This window comes from Bos taurus, chromosome 16 (assembly GCF_002263795.3).
Source record: "Bos taurus isolate L1 Dominette 01449 registration number 42190680 breed Hereford chromosome 16, ARS-UCD2.0, whole genome shotgun sequence".
In the NCBI taxonomy this organism is placed as follows: Eukaryota; Metazoa; Chordata; class Mammalia; order Artiodactyla; family Bovidae; genus Bos; species Bos taurus.
The window spans coordinates 41683878-41711773 of record NC_037343.1 but is presented as its reverse complement, the minus strand read 5'-3'; the positions used below and the strand labels follow the sequence as shown (position 1 = coordinate 41711773).

The 27896-nt window shown below is 51.8% G+C and overlaps 1 protein-coding gene across 9 annotated transcripts; it reads left to right on the top strand.

Moving 5' to 3' along the window:
* The first annotated feature begins 457 nt into the window (after window positions 1–457).
* MFN2 (mitofusin 2) lies at window positions 458–27896 on the top strand. Of its 9 annotated transcripts, none has more exons than XM_059875435.1 (21): window positions 458–507; window positions 1187–1227; window positions 1772–1910; window positions 2319–2386; window positions 6677–6855; window positions 10466–10601; window positions 13440–13602; window positions 14242–14366; window positions 15306–15414; window positions 15527–15634; window positions 16979–17132; window positions 17302–17369; window positions 17512–17633; window positions 19056–19182; window positions 19848–19952; window positions 20220–20322; window positions 20750–20970; window positions 21573–21728; window positions 23178–23374; window positions 24407–24541; window positions 25747–27896. In XM_059875435.1, exons 5-21 carry the CDS (start codon window positions 6681–6683, stop codon window positions 25814–25816), a joined length of 2274 nt encoding a protein of 757 aa, XP_059731418.1. In that variant the 5' UTR covers window positions 458–507; window positions 1187–1227; window positions 1772–1910; window positions 2319–2386; window positions 6677–6680; the 3' UTR covers window positions 25817–27896.

Genomic DNA, 27896 nt, shown 5'->3' with positions numbered 1-27896 from the left:
TGCTTCCTGAATTTCTCTTGAGAGCTCTTCTCTACAATTACCAAACGCAAGCGTGGATTGCAGAGCAGACAGGCTCTGGCTCTTGGGGTCGGGCTCTAGGGCAACAAACGAAAAGAGCGGGAACCTCTAACCTACGCCCTTGGTTTCTTTTTCCCTTGACAGCTCGTGGTCCCGCCCACCCCAGCCCGGACCGGCCCCCGGCGGAACTACAGCCCCCATGATGCAGCGGGAGTCCCGAAAGTACGTCATCGGTTTGGGACGCCCTGGCGGTGAATAAGGGCGCCGAGGCGCCTCTCCTGGAGCTGAGCCACCTGACCCCTGACCCATAAGGGTTAGTAGGGTGGAACTCGCTGAGCTCGGAGTCCACCGACTCACCGGGACCAGAACGGCGAACCTGCGACGGCTGGTGACGCGCTCGCCCTCCCTCCTCCTTTCGCCTCTGCCGGGAGTGGCGCTCGTTGGTGACGTCGGGGGTATGATGGCCGCTGGGAGGCTAGGAAGGTGAAGGTGAGAGGGCGAGTGTGTCGGGTGGTGGGGCCCGACCCGGCCCAACAAGGCGAGTCCTGGATACCCCAGCGTGGGCCGGTGGGACGCCGGGTTCCCGAAGGCTCAGGATCCGGGCGGGCGGGCGTGCCCACGCTCCCGCTTCGCCGCCGGGCCCTCCGCGGCCCTTGGAGGAGGGGGCGGGACTCGGGGTTCGGGACTTGGGGGTGGGGTCTCCTGAGGCTTCTTGTCACTCCACTTTTCCCGCTTTCTCACCCTTCCCCGCTAGATTCTATTCTTGCCCTTTCCCCATTTCTTGTCCAGTCCTCTATATTTGCCAGCATTTATTCAGCACATGATAGGTGCCCATATTCATCATCGTAGGCGCCTCAGTTTGGGCACTTACTGCCCTGGCACAGTTGTCGCTGTACTTGTTTGGCTTGTGGGTGGACGGTAAGCTCCGTTGAGGGCAGGGGCTGTTTTTTATCCATCGCTAACTCTAGCGCCAGCACGCACGCACACATATGTGCACACACATGCCTGCACACACGTGCACACACACACACAAGGCAGACAGAAAATGTACATAAATAGCTGCTTGGACGCTTGAAGCCAAAACTGCCGATTCCCATTTCCATCTGTTGTAAGCCTTGATTGCCCTATTTCTTTAATTTCTCTATCTGTTCTCTTTCTCTCCTCCTAGAAAGGGCTGTAACTGTCACCCTTGCCATCCCCAAGAGTCAGGTGAGGCCCCTCCACATAACTGAAAACAAGTGAGGCTTGCAGTCAATGGGAGGGAGGCCATATCTCAGTTCCAAGCTTGGCCTCTTAACTCGCAGTTCATAAATCTTTAAATATTCCAAGCCTGTCTTTGCACTGTGGAATTGAGAGTTAAGTAAGACATCTTACAGCATCTGACAGATCGGGGCCTTCAGTAAGTTCCACTTCTCTGTCTCAACTCCACCTTCCGGTCTCTAGTCCTCAGTGCCACAGCCCTCAAGCCTAGTCCTTGAACTGGTTTTGCCCTCTCCTGTGGTCCCTCTGGATGTGCTTTTACTAGAGTCCCTGCTTGTCACCAGCACAAGGCTGAACACATGTTTGTGCGCATCCAGGCTTGACCCTGAACCCGTGGGTTGTTTTTCCCCAGGGCACTTCCTCACATACCACCCCAGTACCTCAGTGAGTAAACTTCCCTCGGGGATGAGTTTGTTTGGCTTTTTAAACCTAATTAGACTTGTTTGGCACCATTTTTCCCCCTGCCTGCTGACCTGTCTCTTTGCTTTTCTAGTAACTCAGAATTGGTGGAGTCATTCAGTAGCCATCTTCAACCTGAGACAGGAGGAAGAAGAACTCAAATTCTTTTCCTCTTTTTGACCCAGCCCGTGTTCATGATGCCTACCCTGTGAAAGTCTCTCACCATCGGAAAAGTAAGTGGTGGCCAAGACATCTGGCAGCCTGGAATTGTGTGGAGTGGAAAGGGGTGTACTCTGCTGGCCATCTAGCGCTGAATCTCTTGGACAGGGTTCTCTTGAACAGGGCTGGATCTTTCCAACCTGTGTTGGAAAAAACTGTCTCCTTTCACATGATTTTACTGGTTGCCAAGAAAGCCCATTTAAAGGTTGACAGTTAAGAAAATGGCTGGGATCTCTGGGCTGCCTGAAGAACGAGTCTCTATCTCCCTCATTTGTTCTCTGCTGTGCTGGCTCCTCTGTCCCCTTTCTGCCCGCCGGAAGTTGGGTCACTGGCTCCTTATCACAGTTCTTCTAAGAGTCTCCTCTGCCTCTTTACTGTGTATACTCTTTTGTTTGAATTTCTCAGCTTTTCCTCTGTTCCAGTTGTACCAGCAGACGATCTGTGGATCCATTTTATTTTCCCTGCTAGGAGTCGCTGTGCATGAAACTGGGTAAGGAGGTGGTGTGGACTCAGGGACTGTGCTTGGGATCCAAACACACCTGGGAGTGAATTTTGTGGCTGCTGTCCCTGCACCCACGGCACCTAATCCTCCTCCACTAATAGCCCAGGTTGAGGCTGAGCTTTTCAGTCCCTGCGAGTGCTAGTAGCATTTTAGAATTGCTTTTAGTTTAGTATCTGTTACTACTATGCCCCCAGCACTTTTTTGTCATGAGAGAAGGAGACTACTGGGATGAATGAGGCTTTTCCCAAAGTATGATCCTTCTCCTGTTATGTAGAAGAAGGTTTTCTTCAGCTAAGTTTGTGAAATGCAGCATTAAATACAGTGAAGTGAGAGTCGTTACAGCAAGCCTGCCTTCCCACAGTCTTTGTTGTGCTCGTGTGCTACAGTGCAGGGGGAGACTGTAGAATGTAGTGTTTTACAAATTGATTCTACTATGGAGCCCTGTGTGTATGGAACATTGGCTGCATTAGAGTTCTGTGGACTGCACTTTGGAAAATGCTAGTGTTAACGCTCTGAAACCATGACCTCGGGAAGCACTTTGAGGCGGTCACAACAGCTTGCTTCGTGCCACTTGGTGGATAGCTGATACTGGAGCTTGACTCTGGCCCAGCTGCGCCTGGGGGACCGGCTCCGCATGCCTGCTGTGAGCCCTGTGGTGAAGTAGGGGCTATCGGGGCTTTCCAGAGGAGGATCAGGAACCAGCTGCTTCCCCCAACTCTGAAAGCCTAGGAAGCCAGCTGGTGGAGCCCAGGAGGGCGGGACCCAGCCTTGGAGTTTGTGTACATTTGCAGCTGTGGTCCATTTGTGCACATACGTGTGCCCAGCTCTCTCTTGGGAAGGATTACATCCTGGAATCTGACGGATTTGATCAACTCTCTTGACTCATTGAACTCCAAATACTAAGAAACAGATGCTTCACCAAAGGCTGCTTTGTAAGAGAAAAGTAAATACATGTATCCCAGGTTTAGAAGGGTAGGAAGGTAATTCCCTTTAGGGGCACTCGCTAACTCAAACCATGTCTCACGGTTGTGGAGGAGGAAAGTAGAAATGGAAGGAGGTCATTGCTCTGTATCAGAGGCTGGCTTTCTAGAAGTTCACAAATTAGATGGTGAGAAAGTGTGATTAAAAAAATCCTGAAAGTCTGGTAAGGTTGCGTGGGCTCCATGCAGATGTCAAGGAAGGCTTCATGGAGGAGGTGACACTAGAGTTGGGTCTAGAAGGACAGGGAGCATAGGCCAAATGAATGAATAAGGGCAGAGGATTCCTGGCTGAAAGCAGCATGTGTAACACAAACATAGACTCTCAACTCAGGCATGAATAAGGGCAGAGAAATTAGCTTGGAGGGGTTGGTGGTAGGGTGCACCTGGGAGGTTCAGGTTGCAGCTGCAGGCAGGGGACGTGAACGCTGGGCAGCCCCTGGACGGGCTGCCATCTGGGCAGACCAGGTGACCTTGGAGCACTCGGCTCTAACTCACGGGCATGCTGTTGAATCTTGCACTTACTGAACACTAATGCCTCTGGTGTCATATCCTTTGGGCTTGCAAAGAATGAGCAGAACTTGAAAACGCCTGCTCCTAAAAGCCCCGCTGATATCTGGGAACTTGCTGCCTGCAAGCAAGTCACTTCTGGGGCGGGGCACTGCTGAGCCTCACCCCTGAGCAGACCTGTGCCTCGATCCCTGTGGCAGCCATGGGGTGGCTGTGGGTGTGCTGGTGGTGGAATTGCGTCTGCTCACTCCCGAAGGCTGCCTATTCCAGGGGGAGTCCTGTGATCTTGCTGGTAGAGTTTATTACTGTTGCTGTTTGATAGTATGTAAAACTACCTTTGAGCTTGTGCCATATCATCTTTCATCTTCTCACGGACTCTGCGTGATATCTCGTTTGTACACATGACAACTCCAAGGCTCTGAGGTTTAAACAGCCCAGAAACAGCACAATCACAATTTGAACCCAGCTCTCTCTGATTCCAGAATTTCATCTGCAGTGCCAGCTACCTTGTGAGACCCTGTTCTCCTTCCGGTGACTTTCTCTTCTGCTTACATGTATCCCCTATGTCTCTAAGGGTCTTTCCTGCTGGGCCACAGGAAGCCTGATAGCAGTGTACTCTCCGTTTCTGCTTTGGAGGAGCCAGTGGCATTTTCTTCCCCTTCTTGGAGCGATGCTGTCTTTCATTTCTTAATTCTATTTATTTATTTAGTTTTGGCTGTGCTGGGTCTTCTTTTCTGTGTAATAGCTTTTCTCTAGTTGCAGCGAGTGGGAACTACTCTAGTTGTGGCGCTTGGGCTTCTCATTACTGTGGCTTCTCTTGTCACAGGGCACAGGCTGTAGGGCTCGAGGGCTTCAGTTGTTACAGCTCCTGGGCTCTGGCTCAGTAGTTGCGGAGCACGGGCTTAGTTGCTTCTTAGCATGTTGGATCTTCCAGAACCAGGGATAGAACCCTGTCTCCTGCGTTGGCTGGTGGATTCTTTACTGCTGAGCCACCAGGGAAGCTCTATCTGCTGTCTTTCTTCCTTTTTTTTTTTTGACAATTATTTGTTTATTTGGCTGCATCAGGTCTTAGTTGCAGCAGTGGGATCTTGGGTGTGTCATGCAGGATCCTTCATTGCAGTGCTGGGACTCTCTAGTTGCAGCCGTGGGCTAAGTTGCTCTGTGGCACGTGGGATCGAAGTTCCCCAACCAGATTGAACCTGCGTCCCCTGCATTGCAAGACAGATTCTTAAGCACTGGACCACCAGGGAAGTCCCTGTCTTTCTTACTCACGCCCTTGAAAGTAGGCACCATGCTGAGAAAATCTCGCAGCTGTGGTATATTCCGAAGGAGGAAGGCAGAAATAGACACACAGTCACTTCTCTCTCATTTTTTCCAGAAATCTTGAACATTGAAAAATAACTTGTAGGTTTAGATAAAACATGTGGGTTCCCATTTCCCTGTGGGTCTCTCTTTCTCCTCGCTCTTTGGGATGGTTAGTTCCTAAGGGCCAGTTTTCAGTTATTAGGAATGTTTGTTTTTTTTCTGCTTCTCAGGAGCTGGTTCAGCACGCTTTGGCAGTTTCTCTGTAGGTTCACTCCTAGGCAGTACCCTGTCATCTCCCAGATAGAGCGCGTGCCGGGTCGGGTGGAGAGCGGATGGCACTGTGATTAGGGTGGCAGGGGAGGGAGGGACCGACAGGGAACTGCTGAGTGTTGAGGAGGGCATATCCAGGCGTACACAGCTGTGCACACCACCCTTTATCCTTGGAAAGGCCTTTTTCCTGGGACTTGCCAGGGTTTTGAGGGCTCTGCTGAAGAAATGGCACTGTGCGTGGTGGGGACTCTGAGGAACTTTGGTTCAGGGACTGCCAGCTGCATCTGGGGACCAGCTTCTCTAGTCTGTCTGCCTCTTTTGACTTTGAGTAAAGATCTCTAGGACTCTGGAGTTAAGCCTCATGGCCCCTAACTTGTTATGGCCATGTGAAAAAACAAAAACAAAAAATAGGCCACAAAGATGTGCATGTGACTGAGGATTGAGTAAGAGCAAAAGAGCTACCACACAAAAACAGACTGGGGTGATAAGCAACTGTAATAGTGCCTGTTGTAGAACTGTGAGGTTGTGGACTTTTTTCCCTTTAGTTCCCACATTTTCTACAGTAGACACATTTATAAGGAAAAGACAACAGTAAACATTTACAAGTATAAATTGTAGAAGTAGACTGCGTTCATTTGAGGATCAGCCCTCCTTGCCATCCTCCCCACTGGCAACCAAGGCAAAAATAAAAACAAAGAAACAAAACCTGATAGGATTTAGGGCCATCAGCACTGGGCAGCAGAGTGGCCAAGGAGGGTGGTGGAAGCGCCTGACCTTGAACATCACTTTGCTTTCACTGCTCTGAGTATTCAGTGCCTTTTCTCAGGGGGTGATGTATAGGAAATAAGTGCGATCTCTGTCATTCTTTTCTGGCGAAAATTCAGAGGAGGACATCTCTGTATGTTACCTTGTGGTTCCCCCATCTTTCTCTGAGGTGGGTGAGGCAGGCCTGTCCTTGTTCACCCAGCAGGGAACAACCAGAACTGGACCCGAGGTCCGGACCCTGGGTGCCCACACTGTGTGATAGGAAGATGGGCCCAGGCGGTCCCTTCCTAGCCTTGAGATGCTGGCTCTGATCTCGCTGTCTGCAATCTGGTCCTGGAGGGCCCATGTTCTGGATGGGCCTGTGAGCCAGACCCAGTGCCCCTGCGGCTCGCACTCTTCTGCACCCCAGCAAAAGGTCCCTGGGTTCGCTCACATGTCTTCTCTCTCGCAGCGCGATGTCCCTGCTCTTCTCTCGATGCAACTCCATCGTCACAGTCAAGAAGGATAAGAGACACATGGCTGAAGTGAATGCTTCCCCGCTCAAGCACTTTGTCACCGCCAAGAAGAAGATCAATGGCATTTTTGAGCAGCTGGGGGCCTACATCCAGGAGAGCGCCACCTTCCTGGAAGGTGAGACGGGCACCCTGCTCAGCCAAGCCCGCTCCTGTCAGCCTCAGTATTTAGGGGGCAGAATTGGGGACAGGGAGGTACAGCCCTGCCCTTGACGAGCTCACGCCCAGGTGGGTTGTCACCTTCAGTGGTACTCTGCTCCTGGAATCACGTGAAACTGGGCTCCAGGGAGGCTGGGCCAGGGAAACACAGGACTCATCCTTGAGAATTGTACAGATTCTGCTCCGCTTAATCATAAGGGGTGGGTGAATCGTATCCTCACCTGAGGGACAAGCAGACTGAGGTTCTGAGAGCCGTTGATACCTTGTAAGTGACACAGTGGACTGTACCTTGGCGTCTCTTAACTCCAAAGTCCAGGTGTTTTCCTTGGCCCAGCCTGGCTGCCACCAGTCCCCCACCCTGTGTCTGGGTGTTGCTTGTTCCTGGCCAGGGTATTCTCTCTCTGATATTTTTAGATACCAGGACTTTGAATAAGACTTGCATCACCGGCACCTTTTCCTCTAGTTACTAATTTGAGCCCAACCTTAATCCTCATTCTGTCAGCAGAGAAGGGCTGGTTCCCAAGGCCCTACTCAGTCTGAGCACCAACTCCAGCTACTGTCTTCTCAGACTGTCTAGAAGGCACACCTTGGCTCCAGGCCCTGGAGTTATCAGTGAACAGCCAGGAACTGAATTTTCCTTGGCCTTGGTTTCCTCATCTGTGAAAGAGGAGCTTAGGGGGGACCGGGGGTGGGGGTTCCTAATTCTAATCTGCAGAGCCCTAGAAGTTTAGTGGGAATGCCTCGGGGACACGCCGCTCTCTGCTTGGTGCCTTCCCCTAGAGCAAATTGGCTTTTGGTTGGCTGACATGTCAGGCTGCTCCTTTAGGCTCCCTCGAAAGAAAGGAAGTAGTCCCAGTACTGGAGTCTGAACGTTCGTCCCTCTGTGTTCACGTGTTGGAATCCTCAGGCCCACTGTGATGCTGGATGTTCTGGATGGGCCTGTGAGCCAGTTAGGAGGCGGGGCCTTGGGGAGGGGTTATGTCATGAGGGTGGAGCCCTTGTGAGTGAGATTAGTGCTGTTATCAGAGAGACCCCATAAAGCTCCCTCGCCTCTTCTGCCACATGAGGATATGACTAGAAGTCTCCCACCTGGAAGAGGGCTCTCACCTCACCAGGCTGGCACCCTGATCCAAGAATTCCAGCCACCAGCACTGCGAGCAACACACTTCTGTTGTGTCTAAGCCTCCCAGTCGTGGTGTTTTGTGAGACCAACCTGAACAGACTAAGCAGGGACTCTTCATGCCCTGCCCTCAGCATGGTGCTTAATGCAGGAAAGGTGTTCCCAGAGAATTTGTTGAGTTTAAAGATCTGAATTTCAAGGGTGTAGGATTGGTAGTTGAAATGATTCCAGTCTAGTATCTGTTCTTTAGCAGTAGTTCTGGTGTGCAGAGATGGGACAGACCAGGCCGCTGTTCCCCCCGGAGCCAAAACTAACCCTCTGTGATGCTCTGACTCACTCCCATGGTTCTGTGGATGAACACCCTGGTTCATGATGAAGATGTTTGTGCGATGGCATCAGGAATGGGTGTTTTGATTTCTCTTTTTGTGAAAACAGGAGGCCTCTCATACTGGTGGGCCTCCAGGGAGGGAAAAGCACTGGGGTGATCCTGAGATGTATTTGGGATCGTCCCGGCCAGGGGAGGGGAAGGCTACTGCCTGGGACTGTTCTCTAAAGGGCAGTAGTAAGAGCTTGTCAGCTGATGGCTTTTTCTTTAAAATTTTCTTTCTCTAGTCACAGGCTGGAGAGCCAGCTTCCTCTGGCGCACATTCCAAAAGCTACACCCGTGTGCCCACTTAAGGGAAGAATGTCGGTGGTCTGAGAAGGGGTGACCAGTGGACATGGGGAGGCCTCATTGGCACCAGCTGTAGGGGAAACTCACTGGGCGGCTCTGAAATGCACCTGTTGTGCTCTGGGTGCAATGGGACTGTTCTCAAGGCTGGGACCTGTCAGCCCAGTGGTTCATAAGTGCCTTAGTCTGTTTGGGCGGCTGTAACAGAAATACCATAGACTGGGTGGCTTGTAAACAACCCAAATTTATTTCTCACAGTTTTGGGAGGCTGGAAAGCCCAAGACCAAGGCAGCAGCAGATCTGGTGTCTGGAGGCCTGGCTTCGAGCTCTCACATAGCAGCTCATGTAATCACATAGCAGAAGGGGCTGGCTAGTTCTCAGGTTTTCCTTTATAAGGACACTAACCCCAGGCATGAGGCTCCATCTCTATGTACAGTTGACCCTCAAATAACATGAGTTTCAGTTTCACAGATCCACTTATACATGGTTTTCTTCCAATAGTAAGTACTGCAATAGTACACAATCCATGGTTGAATCCGTGGATGCAGACTGTGGATACAGAAGGGCTGTGCATACAGAAGCTGACTAAATTACATGCTGATTTTTGTTCGAAGGATTGGCACCCCCAACCCCCGCATTGTTCAAGGGTCAGCTGTACCATCACACTGTCATCACATGGGGCACATAAACATTCAGTCCATGGCAGCCAGGCTGTGCTGAGGGCGGACATGTCTGCAGTCCAGCCAGCTCAGGATCTTCCTGGCACAAGTGCTGGATGGGAAGGGGACAGGGTCTTTCTCAGTTGCTCCCATCTGTCATAAGGTGTTATCCAGCCATGTGGCAAGGGCCCTGGGGAAAAGGAGTGCAGTGATCCCAGGATCTGTTCACTTAGCAAACACTGTGCACCTGCTGAACATGGGGTGTGGGAGTCAGACAGCTGGGCCTGCGTGTGGTAGCTGATGCACACAGGTGAGTGGGGCAGTTACCCTATGCTGAGACAAGGGCTAAGATGCAAGAAGTCCAGGCTGCCGCGGGGACGCAAGCCAGGAGGACCTGACTCACGTTGGTGGGATCAGGGCAGGCTAAGTGAGAATGAGCCAGAGCACCCCAAGGTGGTGTGTTAGTTCTTTGGAGGGGTGGGGTGAGGAAGCACCAAGCAAAGCCTGGAGCGGTGGTGAGTGTGGGAATGTGGTGAGGCAGCAGGCAAGGCAGAGGTGCCCGAGACGCAGCTGGAGCAGTGAGTGGGGCCAGGTCAGGCAGGGCCTCGGGAAGGTGCACAGTGACCCAGACTCAGCCCTGACCCCACTGTCTGGTAGCTCTGATGGGTACATTAAACGAGGCTGTGTTTGACCAGAACAGTGCCTGGCATATACTGAGAACTTGGTAAGTGTACCTTAAGTACGAATATATAAGTAAATGATGGCAGTCAATATTTGCATCTTCATCAGATACCTGCCCCATTCTTGGCACTTCTGTATTTTAATTCAGTTAATCCTCTCTCCAGCCACATGAAGTAGGTGCTGTTGTTATCTCTGTTTTAAGCCTAAGGAAATTAAGACCCAGGAATGTTCATTTGCCTGAGGTCACAAACCCAGGAAGAGGTAAGAACCAACATTTGCACTGGAACCCAGCAGTCTTTATTGCACTGGGGCCCACAGGAGTCTGGACCTCCAGTTGGAGAACAGGGTCCTGCGGGGGTGGGTTCTGCCATCCAGACTAGGACTCTGGAACTCTGAAACTCTGACGGTGGGCTGAACTGTTTTCAATCTGCACCTGCAGAAACCTACAGGAATGCAGAACTGGACCCAGTTACGACAGAAGAACAGGTTCTGGACGTCAAAGGTTACCTGTCCAAAGTGAGGGGCATCAGCGAGGTGCTGGCCCGGCGGCACATGAAGGTGGCTTTTTTCGGCCGGTGAGTCTCGAAGTCCTCATGCTTTCTTTCTTCCCAGCTGGGAGGGAGGCATGCTTTTTGTGCTGGATCCGACCACCCCAAGGCAGGGAAGCAGGCAGCACACCACAGAATTCGGCGCTCTCCCTTTAATTTTTTTATATTTAGCAGTGGTAAAGTAGACATAACAAAATTTCCTATTGTAACTTTTCTTAAGTGTACAGTTCCATTTTGTTAAATACGTTCATATTGTTATGCAGCTGTTACCACCACCAGTCTCCAGAACTTCCCCTGGAAAATGGAAACTTACCGTTAAGTAACATTTCCTGGTCCCTTCTCCCCCACTGGCTGTTAACCACCCCTTTACTTTCTGTCTATGAATTTGCTGACTCTGGGAACCTCATATAAGTGAAATCACGTCTTTTTGTGACTGGCTTATTTCAGTCAGTGTAATAGCCTCCAGAATCATCCATATCATTGCATTTGTCAGAATTCCCTTCGTTTTTAAGGCTGAACAATATTTCATTGCATGTATATTCCACATCTTGTTTATCCATTCATTCCCGATGGACATTTGTTGCCGTCCCTTTCTGATTACTGTGAGCAGTGCTGCTGTGAACAAATACCTGTTTGAGACCGTGCTTTCACTTCTTTTGGATACATACCCAGAAGTGGAATTGATGGACCATATGATCATTCCGTTTTTGAGTTTTTGAGAAGCTGCCCACCATATGGTTTTCCATAGCGACTGTACCATTTTAATTCCCACCAGCAGTGCACAAGGGTTCCAGTTTTTCTGCATCCTTCCAATACTTACTTATTGTTTTTTTTTTTTTTTTTTTTTTTTTTTTTTTATGGCAGTAGCCATCCTAATGGGTGTGAGTTAGTAGCTTTTACGGTTTTGCTTTGCATTCCCTAATGCTTAGAGATATTGAGCATCTTTTCATGTGTTTGTTGGCCACTTGTATATCTTCCTTGGAGAAATGTCTGTTCAGGTCCTTTGCCTACTTTTAAATTGTTTGGGAGTTTTTGTAGTTGTTTTGTGATTTTTTTGTGTGTTTTTCAAGTTGTAGGAATCCTGAATTTCCTTATCAGATATATGATTTGTAAATGTTTTCTTCCATTTTGTCAGTTACCTTTCTGTTGACTGTCCTGTGATGCACAGTTTTTTATTTTGATATAGTCCAATTTATTTATACTTTTCTTTGTTTATACTGTTGACATCATGTCTGAGAAACTGCCAATTCCAGCGTCATGAGGCTTCCCCCCTATGTTTTCTTCTAAACGTTTTATACTTTTAGCCCTCAGATCTCTTTGTTATGCTTTGAGGTCAAGTAGGCACCTCTGGAATGTTGCCTACAGTGCCAGGGAATTCTTCTCCAGTTCTCAGTGGGCACTGACTGGTGTCCTGCACAGTGAACTTGGTTCTGACATTCTACCAGGAGGTGGCAGACCCTATAGGATAAGAACTTGGTACCCAGATAGCCCACTTCAGATGCCATTCGGACACCTGTGCTTCTGATCGACTGGCTATAAATCAGAGGTTCCCACAACCTCCTCCTTGAGTTTAATCTGCTTGAGCAGCATGCACTTAGGTTTACTGGCTTGTTATAAAGGATATTGTGAGGGATACAGATGAAGAGGTGCACAGGGCGAGGTCTGGGAGGGTCCTGAGCGGGGGAGCTGTGTCCCTGTGAAGTAGGGCACACTGCCTTCCACCCTGAAGCTCATCAGATCTCACTGTTCAACAGATCGATGGGGCTTAATCTACAGAGCCCCCCTCCTTCCTTTTCCTGGACGTTTAGTGGGTGGGGCTGAAAGTCCCAACCCTCTGATCACTTGGTCTTTCTGGTGATCAGCCCATCCTGAGGCTGTGTGGGGGCCCCACCTTAGTCACTTCATGAGTGTAAACAGGTATGCTCAGTAGGGGCTCCTTATGAGTAACTAGGGACACTCCTATCCCTCAGGAAATTCTAAGGAATTGCCAGGAACTGGGGACAAAGACCAAATATATTTCTTCTTAAACCACCTTTAAAAAATTAAAGCCCAGTATAGGTTGCAAAGAGTCGGACACGATGGAGCAACTAAGCACAGCACAGGGGAAAAAAAGGTCTCAGATAGGTTGGATGCTTTGCACACAGTGGTAGCCTGAGGAATAGGCACGCTGCCCCTCTGCCCCTCATCACCTTGGGGTGTCCTTCAGCCTTCTGGGTTGTCATTTTTCATCCTCGCCTCAGAACTGTGACCCTGGCTTTGGTGAGCTGGAGCTGATGAGTTTGCGGAGTGGAGCTGTTTTAAAGAAAAAGAAGGTAGAAAAGGGGGTGGCATGCAGAATGCTACCATAATCTACCCTAGAGCAGGCCCTTATCAGCGGGGAGTGACGGGTGGGGCTTCATGTTTGAGAGGAACCTGGTGTGAGAAAAGCAACAAAATTGGCCTTCTGTAGAAAAACTTCGGGGTCATTCAGCTGAGGTCACTTAGACAGAGGAAGACAGCTTGGGGTGAGTCAGTGGCTTCTGGTAGAAGAGGAGAAGTGGGTTAGTCTTCCGAGTCAGACAGGTGGTCTCCTGCATGATGCTGAGAGCCTCATGTTGAGGGGGCTCACTCAAAGGCAGGTAGTGTCTGCATGCTGGCATCACGCCACGGGAGCCCCTTGTAGTTGGTTTACCATGATGAACCAGGGCACGTCACCTGTACAGGCCACCGGGGTTGTCCATCTATTTTCCTAAGCACAGAGCACCCACTCTGCCTGTGTGGGCACTGATGTCACTATAGAGGACAAGGCTTTGGACTTCCAGGCCGTCCCTTCTTAGTGACAACCTGAGATGCAGATGGCGGTAGCTTCAGTGGGTTTCCTTGTAGGACGAGCAACGGGAAGAGCACCGTGATCAATGCCATGCTCTGGGACAAAGTGCTGCCCTCCGGGATCGGCCACACCACCAACTGCTTCCTGCGGGTGGAGGGCACAGATGGCCACGAGGCCTTCCTCCTCACAGAGGGCTCAGAGGAGAAGAGGAGTGTCAAGGTGAGGGGGCCCTGCCGGTCTGGCTTTTGGCCCTAGTCACACTGGTGGGTCAAGTCTAGGCTGAGACCAACCAGTGGGTCTGTTGTGTCTGGACCCAAGGCGCCTCTAAGGAGGGGGCAGTGTCCCTGTAGTGGAGTTTGGGAAGCCCTGTCCTAGCCTGGCTGTTTAGGGAGTGTGAGAGCTTCAGGGAGGTTTTGGAGTCTGGAATTCACAGTCCTTGTGAATTGCTGGGCAGGCCTTTTCTCTTTGCAATGCAGAGTGTGTATGCCTTGTTCTTGGGGGTGTTGCCAGAGAGCAATCCCTGCGTTTGCTCTCTGATTCCAATGTTTCAGCTCAGGGCTCGCGTGCTTTCATTTTTCTGAGAGCCAGCTACACTTTGGGTTGGGACCAGATGCTCGTTTTGGTTCATAAAGAATTAATTAATGCAGAGCAACATCCAAGAAAGAAACTTAACGGAAGAGTTAAGGATAGTTGGTTCTTGCTAGCAGCTCCCAATTCTTGACTTTGTATGCATGAAATGAAAGAGGGGTAGCATATTGGCCTGTGGTCCAGGCCACTATCCTGGGGCTAGGCTGCACTGGTCTCCAGCCCTGAGGCTCTTCCTTGACCCTGATTATCTTCTGCCTCCACCCCCATCAGACGGTGAACCAGCTGGCTCATGCCCTTCACCAGGACGAACAGCTGCATGCTGGCAGCCTGGTGAGTGTGATGTGGCCCAACTCCAAGTGTCCGCTTCTCAAGGATGACCTGGTGCTGATGGACAGGTAGGAGGGCAGGTGCCTCCCCAGGAGGTACAGACGGGGAGGGCCCCGGGGTTTCCATTTCTGGGTCCTCCAGGCCAGTGTCCCCAAAGTCATGTTGTTGCTCTGCTGAAGTATATTACTTTTTAAAACAGCTTAACCACATCTTCCAGCCTCGTGGATTTCCTTCAGGGTCTGGTTATTGTATCATCTTGGCAGGCATCAGGGCCCTGAAGATCTCCCAGTGATGGTCTGTAAAGAGGGATAGGAAGGATGCTCGAAACTGGGGAAGGTTCTTGGCCTCAACGCAATGTCAGTATGTTTATTGGAGGAGAGGGTGGAGCTTGTTCTTGATGAGGTCCCTGTTGCGTTTTATTTTTCTCAAGGCAACACTTTGCTCCTGCTTTGTGAACAGGCTATAACTATACCAAGAAATTTGCTATGAGGGTGCTTGCTGGACTCAGATAAATGTAGCACTTCACCTTGATTGTATACCCGCAAAGTGAAATGCAGGGGCTTCCCATGGGTAAAGAACCTGCCTGCCAGTGTAGGAGATGCAGGTTTGATTCCTGGGTTGGGAAGATCGCCTGGAGGAGGGCCTGGCAACCTACTCCAGTATTCTTGCCTAGAGAATCCCGTGGACAGAGGAGCCTGTCGGGCTACAGTTAGTCCATGGGGTCACAAAGAGTCGGGCACAGCTGAAGCGACTTAGCATGCACACGTGCATGCACAAAGTCAAATTACAGATCTTTAGGTTTTTATGTGAGTGATAGATGCATATGACAAAAAACACATTTTCAGACAGTCTGGAAGGACATGAGATGAAAAGTAAGAATCCCTCCAGGAAGGGCGATTTCCCTCTCCTCTGTAGCTTTCTCTTCCTTTGCCTGCTGCCTCAGGTCTGTTCAGAGCAGGAAGAATAGGGCCCCGGGTCTGATGATGGTTTACCCCTGTCACCTCCAGCCCTGGCATCGATGTCACCACAGAGCTAGACAGCTGGATTGACAAGTTTTGCCTGGACGCCGACGTGTTTGTGCTGGTGGCCAACTCGGAGTCCACCCTGATGCAGACGGTAACCCATTCTCTCCCTTTCCCCACACTCCCAAGATCCAGCCGAGCAGGCGGGCCAGCAGGACCTTGGCTGGCACAGCCCCTCCTTCACTGAGGTTTTTCCCCTCATCCAGGAAAAGCAATTCTTCCACAAGGTGAGCGAGCGCCTGTCCCGCCCAAACATCTTCATCCTGAACAACCGCTGGGATGCCTCTGCTTCGGAGCCTGAGTACATGGAGGAGGTGGGCGCCTCTTTTACTCAGCAACTTGAGGAATGCCACCCCATGCATCTACCTAGATTCTCTGCGTGCTCTCCCTGGCCGCGTGCCTGAATGAATTTCATCACCAAAGTTGTCTCATGAGGTGTTTGGGGTCACTCTGGGACCGCTTCACTTCTCCCATTCACTTCCCTGGACCCCTCTCCTCTTTTTTTTTTTTTTTTTGGAGTGTAACTGCTTTACAGTGTTGTGTTAGTTTCTGCTGCACAACAGAGTGGATCAGCTGTATGTATATGTGTATCCCCTTCCCCTCTAATCTTCAGAAGGCTTTTCTCCATGCTGAGAGGCCTCCACACCACATTAGCCGAGCCCTTGCTTGGGACCAGGGCTCTCCTTAGTTCTTGAAGAATGAGTCAGAGGCGTAGCTTTGAAAGGCATCCAGGAAAGAAGCTTACAAGAAGAGCAAAGAATAATTGGTTCTTACAGCTCAGAATGCTTTCCTTTGTATGGGTAACATGAAAGAAAAAGGAGTCACAGGTGCTATGGGGCGATGATCAACTGTGTAGTCAGCAGATGCTGGTCAGTGTGACTGATAAACTCCCTAACCTACCCAACTAACCCAGGTAAATCCTAACCTGTGGGCTGGGTGTAACAGATGGAGTTGTGCAGAGGATGAGATCTGTTCACCTTGAGCAAAGGCCTGGCATGTGGAAGGTGTCCACCCGAGGCTTGTTGTCACTTTGAAGTTCCAGCAGTGGAGCCCTACGGCTTCAGAGCAAGGAAGGATTTTGGGGTGGCGCCCTCTCATTCAATAAACAAGGCCAGGGAGGACTCAGCTTGTCAGTACAGAGTCCAGGTGTGGATTTCTGTGTTTGTTTTTTTTTAATATATTTCTAATGGGGGGAAAATTGTTTTACAATGTTGTATTGGTTTCTGCTATACAACAAAGTCATCCATTATCATACATATATCAACTCCCTCTTGAGCCTTCCTCCCTGCCCCGTCACAGGTGTGGGTTTCTTGACCCCCAGCTTCCTTTCCTTCTGGGGCACCAAAGGGAGGCTTTTGTAGGCTCTTAACAAGGCAGTTTGGGGCATGTGTAAACATTTCTGCTTGTTGATGCCTCAGGTGTCTTGGACAGGCTGCACCCCATGGAACCCTGTGACTTGGGATCTGGGGGGCCCGGTGGCTGGAGGACAGATGGTGGGAAATGATCACTGCATGTGTATTGATACCTTCCGAATCCTGAGCCATGTGACTAGATTACCTGTACTCCTAGAAAAGAGGCCACCGGGGGCCATGGGCTCCTTCAGGAGGGCCCCCTCACACCCCACTTGGTCATATAATACCTGTCTGCTTGGGCTCCAGGTGCGGCGGCAGCACATGGAGCGCTGCACCAGCTTCCTGGTGGATGAGCTGGGCGTGGTGGATCGGGGCCAGGCTGGAGACCGCATCTTCTTCGTGTCTGCCAAAGAGGTGCTCAACGCCAGGATCCAGAAGGCCCAGGGCATGCCCGAAGGAGGTGATGATGGAACCATCTTCTTGCTTTTCCCTGACGCTTGAGACAGTGGGTCTTGTGCTAAGTCAGCCGGTAAAAATAGTTGTGAGAATGAGGTGGTGAGAGGAACCCTGGGTGAGAAGCTCTTGGCTGCCTGAGTTATCTCTGGACTAATGTGGTGCACTTCTCCTAGGGGGCGCTCTTGCAGAAGGCTTTCAAGTGAGGATGTTTGAGTTTCAGAATTTTGAGAGGAGATTTGAGGTGAGCATGAGCCTTTGATCCTGTTGTCTGGAGATTCTGTGCCTCCTTGGCGCTCCCCAGCCACTTCCCTGGCAATTGAATGCCTGAGCCTGGCTCTTGGCTAGTGGCCTCTGCCTCCTTTGGCATCTCTTGTCTGTTCCAGGAGTGCATCTCCCAGTCGGCTGTGAAGACCAAGTTTGAGCAGCACACGGTCCGGGCCAAGCAGATCGCGGAGGCCGTCCGCCTCATCATGGACTCTCTGCACATCGCAGCACAGGAGCAGCGGTAAGAGCCCGGGAGCAGACTGGCAGAGGGAGCGCAGCCATGACTACCTCACCCTCGTCTGAGGCTGGGCCCAGGGCCAGAGCTCAGCTGGCAGACCAGGGTCTCACGGTTTCCACCAGGCCACGTTCGAGCCATAAGGAGCAGCCAGTGAGGAGGTTGTGGAGCATCTGTCTGTCCTGCAGGGTCTGTGCAGTGAGCTTCCCTGAAAGTCTGAGCTGGCAGCCTTGGTCCAGTGCTATGCCTAGCACCACAGCCATTCTCAGAGCCAGAAACAGAAAGCACTTCTTCAGAATACCTTTTTTGGGGACTGCCCTGGTGGTCCACTGGTTAGGACTCCGAGCTTCCACTGCAGGAGACGCAGGTTCTATCCCTGGCAGGGAATTCAGATCCCACATGCTGTGCAGCATGGCCAAATACACCTTAAAAAGAGAATTAAAAGATACTTTTTTTTTGAGAGATTAAAATATATGAGAAAGTACAGAGAATAATATACCTTGTTTCCATTGCCCACAATTGACAGTATTTGTTTTATTGTCAGAATATAACAAATAAAACACAGAAAAAAACTGTTGAATACCCTTTGATTCTTCAGTCCCTGCCCCAGTGTCCCTCTGCCTGCTCCTCAGAGGTAACTGCCATCATGAATTTGGTGTGTAGTCCTGTCATTCATTAAAAAGAACTTTTTATGTAAATCCTGAAGAATGCACGGTATTGCTCTGTGTGTGTTTCAGATGTACAGGTACGGGAGCATGCAGCACCTGGCTTTGCTTTTCACTCAGCATTGTTTTTGTCCTCTGTCCTTGTTGATGCCTGTAGTTGGAGGTTAGGAGTTTTCGTTGAAAGAGCAGTTCTCAGTTTCCTGTAGATTGATCTTTAGATTTCATTATTTTACTGTTGTAGACCCTGCTGCTGTGGACATCAGTTTATGTATCCCCTAGTGTGCATCTGCTAGAGAAGGTGGAGTGTTCCGTCTTGGGGTGTATGCATTTCAGCTTTACCCAGTTTTACCCATGGCTTTCTGAAACATCTGGCCCTGTCTGTGGTCCCACCAGCAGTATATGCTGGAACTCCCATTCCCCGACCCTGATCCGTACTTCAGACTTGGTGATTTGGGCCAGGCTTCTGGGTAGTGTTGTACCTCTTTTTCTCTTTTGTTTACTAGTGGACTTTTTTCTATATGAATGGCAGAACTTGTTCTAAAGTTCCTGAAAAAGCACCCTCCCATCCGTCACCACCACATCCTCCAAATTCGGAAAACTTAAGAGCGTTGTTGGCACCGTCTCTCCCTCCTGCCTGGGAAGGGGAAGAGCAGGCCTCCACGGGTGTGCATGGAATGCCAGGATCACAGCCGGGGCCCACAGACTTCCCGGCGCCCCCTCTTGTTCCTTGGCTTAGTTGGGTAACAAGGGCTCTTTTTCTCAGGGTCTACTGCCTGGAAACACGTGAAGAGCGACAGGAGCGGCTGAGGTTTATTGACAAGCAGCTGGAGCTCTTGGCGCAAGACTACAAACTGAGAATTAAGCAGATTACAGAGGAAGTCGAGAGGCAGGTAAGAAGTGGAGAAGGAAGGACACTGGGGAGATTTGGACTTAAGGCAATGGCACCCCACTCCAGTACTCTTGCCTGGAGAATCCCATGGGTGGAGGAGCCTGGTAGGCTGCAGTCCACGGGGTCGCCAGGAGTCGGACACAACTGAGCGACTTCACATTCACTTTTCACTTTCATGCATTGGAGAAGGAAATGGCAACCCACTCCAGTGTTCTTGCCTGGAGGATCCCAGGGACAGGGGAGCCTGGTCGGCTGACGTCTATAGGGTCACACAGAGTCGGACACGACTGAAGCGACTTAGCAGGCAGGCAGAGGCCAGGCACTCGAAAAGTGAAAACACAGACATCCTATTCCTCCAGGACTTCTCAGCCTTCCAGGAGGAAGCCATAGCCCTGATTCAAGAACGTCGTGCCTCTTGGGGTTTGCTGTTCCATCGTGTGACCCTGGGCAAGTCCTCCTCTTCTGGGCCGCCTCCTCCACAACTTAGATGAGTTTCAGTCAGCCAATCTCTAATACCCCTGAATTCAAAAGCTTTAATTCTGTAGACCATCTGTGGACACTGCAGGTTTGCAGGGAGGCAGATCCAGTCTCTTAGAGCCTGTTAGACTCTCCTGGTGCTGTGGAGTTGAACCACGTTCCCTCACCAGCACACTTCCTTTGCTGCAGGTGTCAACTGCAATGGCCGAGGAGATCCGGCGCCTCTCTGTGTTGGTGGACGAGTACCAGATGGACTTCCACCCTTCCCCCGTGGTCCTCAAGGTTTACAAGAATGTGAGTCATTAAGTGGCAGGTGCTCTGGGCAGAGGCTCCCCATATTTCCTGTTGGCTATGGATGGAGTCACCGAGAGACAGGGATTCAGCCCATGCTGGTCTGAGTCAGGGCCCCTCAGCCACTTGAGCCCCAGGCTTCACTCCACCTGCCTACCACTGTCACCTGCTGGGCCTGGGCTGGCCAGCCTCTGTCTGCCTCACCCTGGGCTCCCTGGAGGGAACACTGGCGGAAGGTGCCGCTTCCTTTTCCCTCTCTTCTGGCTGCAGGAGCTGCACCGCCACATAGAGGAAGGACTGGGCCGAAACATGTCAGACCGCTGCTCCACGGCCATCACCAGCTCCCTGCAGACCATGCAGCAGGAGATGATTGGTCAGTGCCACAGGGCTCAGGACCGGGGCTCTGGGCTGCCCGAGATCAGTTTCAGGCCAGCCTGCAGAACTAATGACCTTTCCTTATCTCCCCTCTTTTATGATGAGTCAGCTCCATACCTTGAGGTTCTGGACATGTGTTGTGAGTTCATTCCACGCATAGACTAGGGGTGAGCAGGGGAGGGGGCGTCTTGTGTTACCACATGGGACTAGCAGAGGCTGAGAGCTTGGCCTGCTCCTTAAATCCACATAGTAACGGGTATGGAGCCTCAGTCTGCGTACCCCACCCATAGGCCGGCTCATCCCGGCCTGGTTTCTCGGTCGCACTGCCGGCATCCTTGCCAGCAGCAGGTGTGGTGAGGCTCAGCACTGGCGAGGCACAGGGCTGAGCTGCTCTGCTTTCTCCCCACTTTCTTTGTTCCCAACAGACGGCTTGAAACCCCTCCTTCCTGTGTCTGTGCGGAGTCAGATGGACATGCTGGTCCCTCGGCAGTGTTTCTCCCTCAGCTACGACCTCAACTGTGACAAGCTATGTGCCGACTTTCAGGAGGACATTGAATTTCACTTTTCCCTTGGGTGGACCATGCTGGTGAACCGGTTCCTGGGCCCCAAGAACAGCCGCCGGGCCTTGATGGGCTACAGTGACCAGGCAAGCGGAGTCCCTCCCCCTTGGGCATTGAGGGCGGCTACTCTGTGCCCTGGGCACCCAAGCCATTCTAAATGGGGCTCCCGGAGGTCATGTCTGTGGCATGTGGGCCACCAACACGGTCAGGTTTCTGCCACAGATCAACCTACTTTTATTGTAGGCACTAATATTTGTGAAATTACAAAAGCAAGCTGTATTTTTTTTATTAAGCTTATAGGTATGTAATTATTAAATCTAGATGACCTGTCTGTCCAGATACCACCGTTTTCACGTTTAGATGTTAACCCCCATCTCTGTACCTCTAGAGGTGTCACCTGGGCTGCTCTTGGGCCACGTCCCAGGCTTGGGGACCTAAGCTGAGGCCTTCCAGGGTGGCCACAGCTCATGATCTGTGGTATCCATGGTGTTTACCTTTGGGCTGGCAGGTCTGTCAGGAAGCCGAAATCCTTGTCTGCTACACGTGGAGCTCATTTTCTATTTTAGAAGTTGAAGTAATGGCCCATGTCCCTGTTCTGGACTCTTGGCCCTGAGGGTTCCTGAGGGTTTCACGGAATGAGGGATTTGCTGCCTTCTTCTTCTTAGCACCACCCTGTTTCTCTCCACAGGTGCAGCGGCCCATGCCCCTGACCCCAGCCAACCCCAGCATGCCCCCACTGCCCCAGGGCTCCCTCACCCAAGAGGAGCTCATGGTTTCCATGGTAACTGGCCTCGCCTCTCTGACGTCCAGGACCTCCATGGGCATTCTCGTTGTTGGAGGAGTGGTCAGTGACAAGCCCAGCACAGGAAGGGTGGGGGCAGGTGGGTGGGACCGAGGGGCAATCTGGCGGTGGTCCCTGCGTCAGCCCTGCACTTTACATCCATTATGACTTTTTGCTGTGATCTCAGGAACCATGCAACCTTAGCCCTGAAATGTACATTTCTGGGCGGAAGTCTCATTCAACATAAGGTGACATTGAGGTTCCCATTTTACAGAAGAAAATCTGCAGTTGGCTTGCCAAGGATACACAGCTTGGATTTGAGCTCTGGCCCCATCTGACTCCAAGGCCATGTTCTTTCCCCTGTAGGCCTAGTCCTGTGGGTAGGGAAGTAACCTGAGAAATTGACAAACCCGGGTTCTAGAGAGGTGGGCATGACCAGGAGTTTCTCATTTATACGTGAGGAAACAGAGCAGAACTTGCAAGGGCTTGAGCCAGAAAGAGGCCAGGCTGGGCTGTGAACCCTCATCTTGCCAGCTGTGGTTTTATGGCCCTTCTCTTCTGCCCCGAGGCCTGAGGTCACAGGCTGCCTTCTTGATAACTGGGGTATTCTCCATGTCTTGACCCAAGACACACTGCAGCCAGAGTGCCTTGTGCCTTGAATTTTCCTGATGATGTGGGCACATGCTCTCTGCGACGTTCATTTGAGTTGTAGAATGGTGGCAGAATGTAGCTGACAAAGCTGCTGGGAGTTGGCTTCTCAGCTTGGAAGGCCAGGGTAGGCTGGAGCTGAGGCCCCGCCCTCCCGGCCTGTAGACAGTACCTACTTTGGTTCTTTTTTTGGTAGATGGTAACCTGGTAGAAGGTCATTAGCTTAGAAGCTGACACTTGACAGTTATGTAACCCTTTTACAATTGGTGTCTCATTTTACCCAAACCACCCTGGGAATTGGGTGGAAGCCATCATTCCTATTTCAAGAGGAAACGGGTGTAAATAGACTTGCCGTGGGTCACACAGCCAGGATGGCAGGCAGCACTGGAGCCTCTGTTTCTGGCTCCACGTCCCCAGCTCTTTGACTCTGACTGTGCTGCCTTGCGCCAAAGTGTTACAAAGCAGCTCAAAAGGAGCTATCTGCTGAGCACCAGTGCTCAGAATTCCACTTGTCATCAGTGTCACAGAATGGAATGTCCCTTCTGAGGACTCTAGCATTTTTGTTTAAGATGTCTGTGTGCCTGGATCTGTGCCTCTTGGGCTCAGAACCATAGCGGTGGCCCCGCCACCTTTGCACAAGTCATGTTGTGTGAGCCACACTCCGTTTCCCTCATTTTCTAGTTAGAAACAATCTAGAGACCCCTTCTGGTCTCAGTGGGGCCCAAGAAGATGTTGAGAGGAGTGTTCTGAGTAGAGGTACAAAGGCCTTTTGATGCTCCTGGGAAAGTCCTGGCAGCAACAGGCTAAGAAGCTGGGTGGTGGGACGGCAGAGGGCTGCACCTGCTGACCGCTGTGCTTCTGCAGGTGTGGAAGGCCGTGGGCTGGCGACTCATTGCCCTCTCCCTTGGCCTCTATGGCCTCCTCTATGTCTACGAGCGTCTGACCTGGACCACCAAGGCCAAAGAGAGGGCCTTCAAGCGCCAGTTTGTGGAGTATGCCAGTGAGAAGCTGCAGCTCATCATCAGCTACACCGGCTCCAACTGCAGCCACCAGGTCCAGCAGTGAGTGTCCCCATCAGCCTGAGGGGCTGGCGCTGGCTCCCATGGTGCCCTCCTATCCTGACCTGGAGACCACTGGGCCCCAAGAGCTATCCGACTCTGGCCGTCAGCTGTGCAGTGACAACATGGAGGTTGAGAGTGGGAGAGGAGCCTCTGGGGACACTGTATGTCCAGGGCTGGGACCAAGTAGGCCTCTGGTCCCCCAGGAAGGAAGATGGCAATACGAAGGGCGTTACTTGCAGCATCTTTAGCGGGTTACCTTGAAGGACTTGAGTTGTGGGCATAGGTTTGATGTTCTAAGCCACAGCCCAGTCTTCGTGGCATATCTTCGGGCAGGTGGGAGTGGTTGCTTGATCTGGTGGTAGTGACGAAGGTGCTGGCTGCCTGCCTTTTATTGCTACGTGGCAGGCCCTCTGCTAGGCGTTCTGCACCTAATACTTCATTTTCCCCCCAAACACTTTGAAGTAGGTGTTCTTACTGACAGTTTCTTTTTCAAAATGAGGAAACTGAGATTTAAGAGGAGTCATGGGCTCCCAGATGGCACTAGTGATAAAGAACCCATCGGCCAGTGCAGGAGACGCAGGAGACGTGTGTTTGATCCCTGGGTCGGGAAGATCCCCTGGAGGAGGGCATGGCAACCCACTCCAGTGTTCTTGCTTGGGAAATCCCGTGGACAGAGGAGCCTAGCAGGCTACAGTCCGTGGGATTGCAGAGTTGGAGACGACTGAGCAGCTGGACACACACAAGAGCCAGGTGGCTCTTGCACTAGACTGATCAGCAGAACTGGGATCTGAATCCTGGTCTCTTGTGTCCAGGTCGGGGTGTCCTGCCCTGTGCTCCTGGTTCTCCCACGTGGTAATACTGGTATTTGTGGTGGTTGTGACGTCCATGGTCTCAGCAGGAGATGGGGCAGATGCTGCCACACCAGGACAGGTGGTGGCCGGTGCAGGTGACTGGCAGGCTAGCGGCTGCCCTGCCCTGAGTCTGGTTTACCCTTGACACAGCCTGGTTGATTCTGACCCTCTCCCCCTTCAGGGAACTGTCCGGGACTTTTGCTCATTTGTGTCAGCAAGTTGACGTCACCCGGGAGAACCTGGAGCAGGAAATCGCCGCCATGAATAAGAAAATTGAGGTTCTTGATTCACTTCAGAGCAAAGCCAAACTGCTCAGGTGAGGTGGCAGCAGAGGAAACCCGTCCTGTGAGGTTACAGCTGACAGGCACGTCCTTAAATGCGATATCTCGGCCACTTGACATGTGCTGTCCGAATCTTCAACATTCCTGCAGGGACCTGTCGTCACCTTCACTTTATAAAAAGGAAAACTAAGGCCTGGAGAGGTGTTGAGTAACTTAACTGGGATCCCACAGTAGGTGGTTAAGCCGGGAGTAGAAGGATCCAGCCTGCTGGACACCAGCACCCTCTGAGCCTCCTCACGTTACTTGCCCTCTGTTGTCAGCAGGAACACTGGGCTAGACCCACCCCTCACTTCCACCATTTCTCTGTGAGCCCAGGGATGGTGGCCTATCAAAACCCATGCCCACAGGGGACCCAGCCAGCTAGCTGGTGGCTGGCCGAGCCTGGCTCAGAGCCCAGGTCTGCATGGAGTCTCCACTGAAAGTCAGAGCTTCGGGCAGCAGGTTGCTGGAGAGAGGGTGGGTCCCCGGAGTCAGGAGTGCTGGCTTCTGGTCCCGGCCTTCACATTCAGGCAAATCTCTGAGCTTCCCCAAGTCTCATTGCTTTTATCTGTAAGATGGAGTGAGATTTCATGACACAGCCACAGAGCTGCGTGCACAAGTGCTCTGTAGACTTCTTGGCCGCTCAGGCCCAGATAACATCAGCACATGGGAACTCGGGGCTTCCTGCCCTGCCCTGACGTCAGCACAGAGGGGGGCTACATCCAGGGGTGTCCGTGGGCCTTCCCCTCCCTGCAGTGCAGACGTGCACTCCCGCCCACTGCCCAGGGACACCTATTTTCTAGAGATACACCGCTCATCCCCAGGGGAAATCTCACGAGGCGTGGGTCTTGGGGGTGGGCATCTCTGCTGTGCGTCACCTGCAGGGCCAGGGTAAACCCAACGAGGACTACCGCTTGCTGACAGGCAGAACACGGCGTTCCCCACAGTTTGGGAACTTGTCGGTGGGCCCAGCGTGAAGCCAACACAGGGCTTAAGGGTCAGAAAAGCCCGAGTTTATTTCCACCACCAATGAGTCGTGTGACCGTGGCAAGTTATTTAATCCCTCTGGACCTCATTTTCCTCGTCTGTGAAGCGGAGGTTACTAGAGGAATAAAAGTCAGGTGTCCGGTAGAACGCTTGGCAGGTTACGCCACGGCTAGTTATCAGCTCTTGCCACTACAAGGTAACCTTTTCTCTGCAGGAATAAAGCCGGCTGGTTGGACAGCGAACTCAACATGTTCACCCACCAGTACCTGCAGCCCAGCAGATAGTGGGCACCCGGAGCCGGACCCCCTGTGGGGAGGACAGTGCTGCGAGCGCGGGGGGTCTGCCACCACCAGGCCCCCGTGCAGCTCCTGTCCACTGCCGCTGCCGTGAGAACGAAAGCACCCAGTCTCCCACCATCTTGAGCCCCGAAGCGCTAGTTATTTTCCCCTCCTTTGCCTGCTGTTGCAGGAAGACCTTCCAACTTGTGCCCCTAAAGGAGACTTTTTTTTTTTTAATGAGTCTGGACAGCACGGTACTGGGGAGTTCAGTCTTTGCTTTGCTTTGTCATGCTCTCTTGATTGAGAAGCTGCTGATTGATTGCTTGATGAACTCTGGGGATCGGCCAGTGTTGCAGAAGGCCTGGTTGGACCTTTAAGGGTATCAGGCAGGTACCGCCCCTGCCCCTGGCAAACTCTTAACACCGACCCCCGCACACTTGCCCCCCATGCACCCCAGCTCCCACACACCTACCCACCATGCACCCCAGCTCCCCTGCAGAGAAAGGCCGCCTTTGTGGGGAGGCTGCATTTTCTTCCCAGTTTGCACCAGGAATGATTCAGAGAGTCCCAGGAGGCTTGTGGCTTTTGTGTCAGTGTGGTTCTTTGGCTTTCATGCTTCAGTCTGTTTGCAGAGCCTTCCAGACCAGCCTTTCCGCATTGGCAGTGGGCTGAGTGTGGCTTGGGTTTTAGGCGGAGGCAGGCTTTCTGCCATGAGGGGCAGGAAGATAGCGCAGAGGCAGCTGGAGCACGTGGCCGGGAGGGAGGTGGTGTGCGGAAGCTGTGTCCTGTCTGTGCTGTCTTGGGCGGCCAGTGCCATGATGGAGAGAGACTTGCCTCCCTTCTCGTGTCCCTTGTTCTGCTTTCGGTTGTTAGCCTCGTAGTCTGGCTTCTTATTGGTGAAAGATGGTTTGGTCCAGATCGTTAAAGGATGTAGTAGAAGGAAAGATGGCGGAAGATGGGGACCTTGGCGGCAGGCTGAGGGGAGTGGACCCCACCCAGGACGGCTGAAGGATCAGTAGTGGGCACAAAACAGGGCCTTCTGTTTGACCTCACTCTGGGAGGGGCTCATGGGGTCCGAGAGCCCACCCTACCAGCTTAAGGTTCCACAAGAAATGTGTTCCCACCCCTCACCCCTCCTTGGCTCAAGCCGCCCTTGGCCACCAGACCTCTGGATGAAGTCTCTTGTGCCAGCCATGCTGCACACGGCCAGCAGACAGCACAGGGAACCCAGCGCCCAGCCTCCCACCCTTCCTGACCCCAGAGCCTCCAGGTGGCACATGGGGCCTCGAGTTGATCTTGAAAAGTGTTTCCTATGTTGAGTGTGGGGATTGTTACCGGTCACAGTGGGGGCAGGTTCCTGTCTCCATGGTGTTAACTGTCTGGGGCAGGCAGCCTTCAGGTGACAGCCTTTGCCGGGCAGGTCAGAGAGCTTCCTAGAAGCCAGCAGTACTGCTCTCCCAGAAAGAGGCAAGCTCAGGCAGAGAGGTGGGGCCTGTCCTGCCCTTCTGAGTCCGCCTCTGACTTCAGGGAAACAGCTCAGTGGCCTCTGCTCGCTGGCGGGTATCATGCAGTTGGCATGCTCTCCAGGTGCCCACTGGTCCTTCAAACCCTCAGTCTACTCTGGTGTGTGGAACAAAGTGATGGACTTAGCCAAGGTTGTTGTGCAGCAGAGGATGGCCAAGCTTTTTGCCAGACCCGGATGGTGGTCACCTCACAGTATGTCCAGAGAAATCAGCGTTGCACAATTCCAATGAATTTTGTGCTTTGTGGGGGGAAATTATTTAAAATAACTAAACATGAATTTTTTTTTTTAATGTATCCCCTGGGATTTTGAGCTTCTTACACAACAAATAAAATTGAGTTTATACCACTGAGGGTGAGACTCTGAAAGAATTGTGGCAAAAAGCACTTTAATTTAATGCTGCTAACTTTGTTCTGTCTTTATGTTCATTTGCTGGAGTGCGAGATGTGCTTGACACAGTGAGTTTTTTCTCTGATGTATTTAAGGTGATAAATTTGCCTGAATTACTCCTGTATCAGTGCTGATAATATTGGACACTAAAATAAAACCTAGTTGGAAACCCTT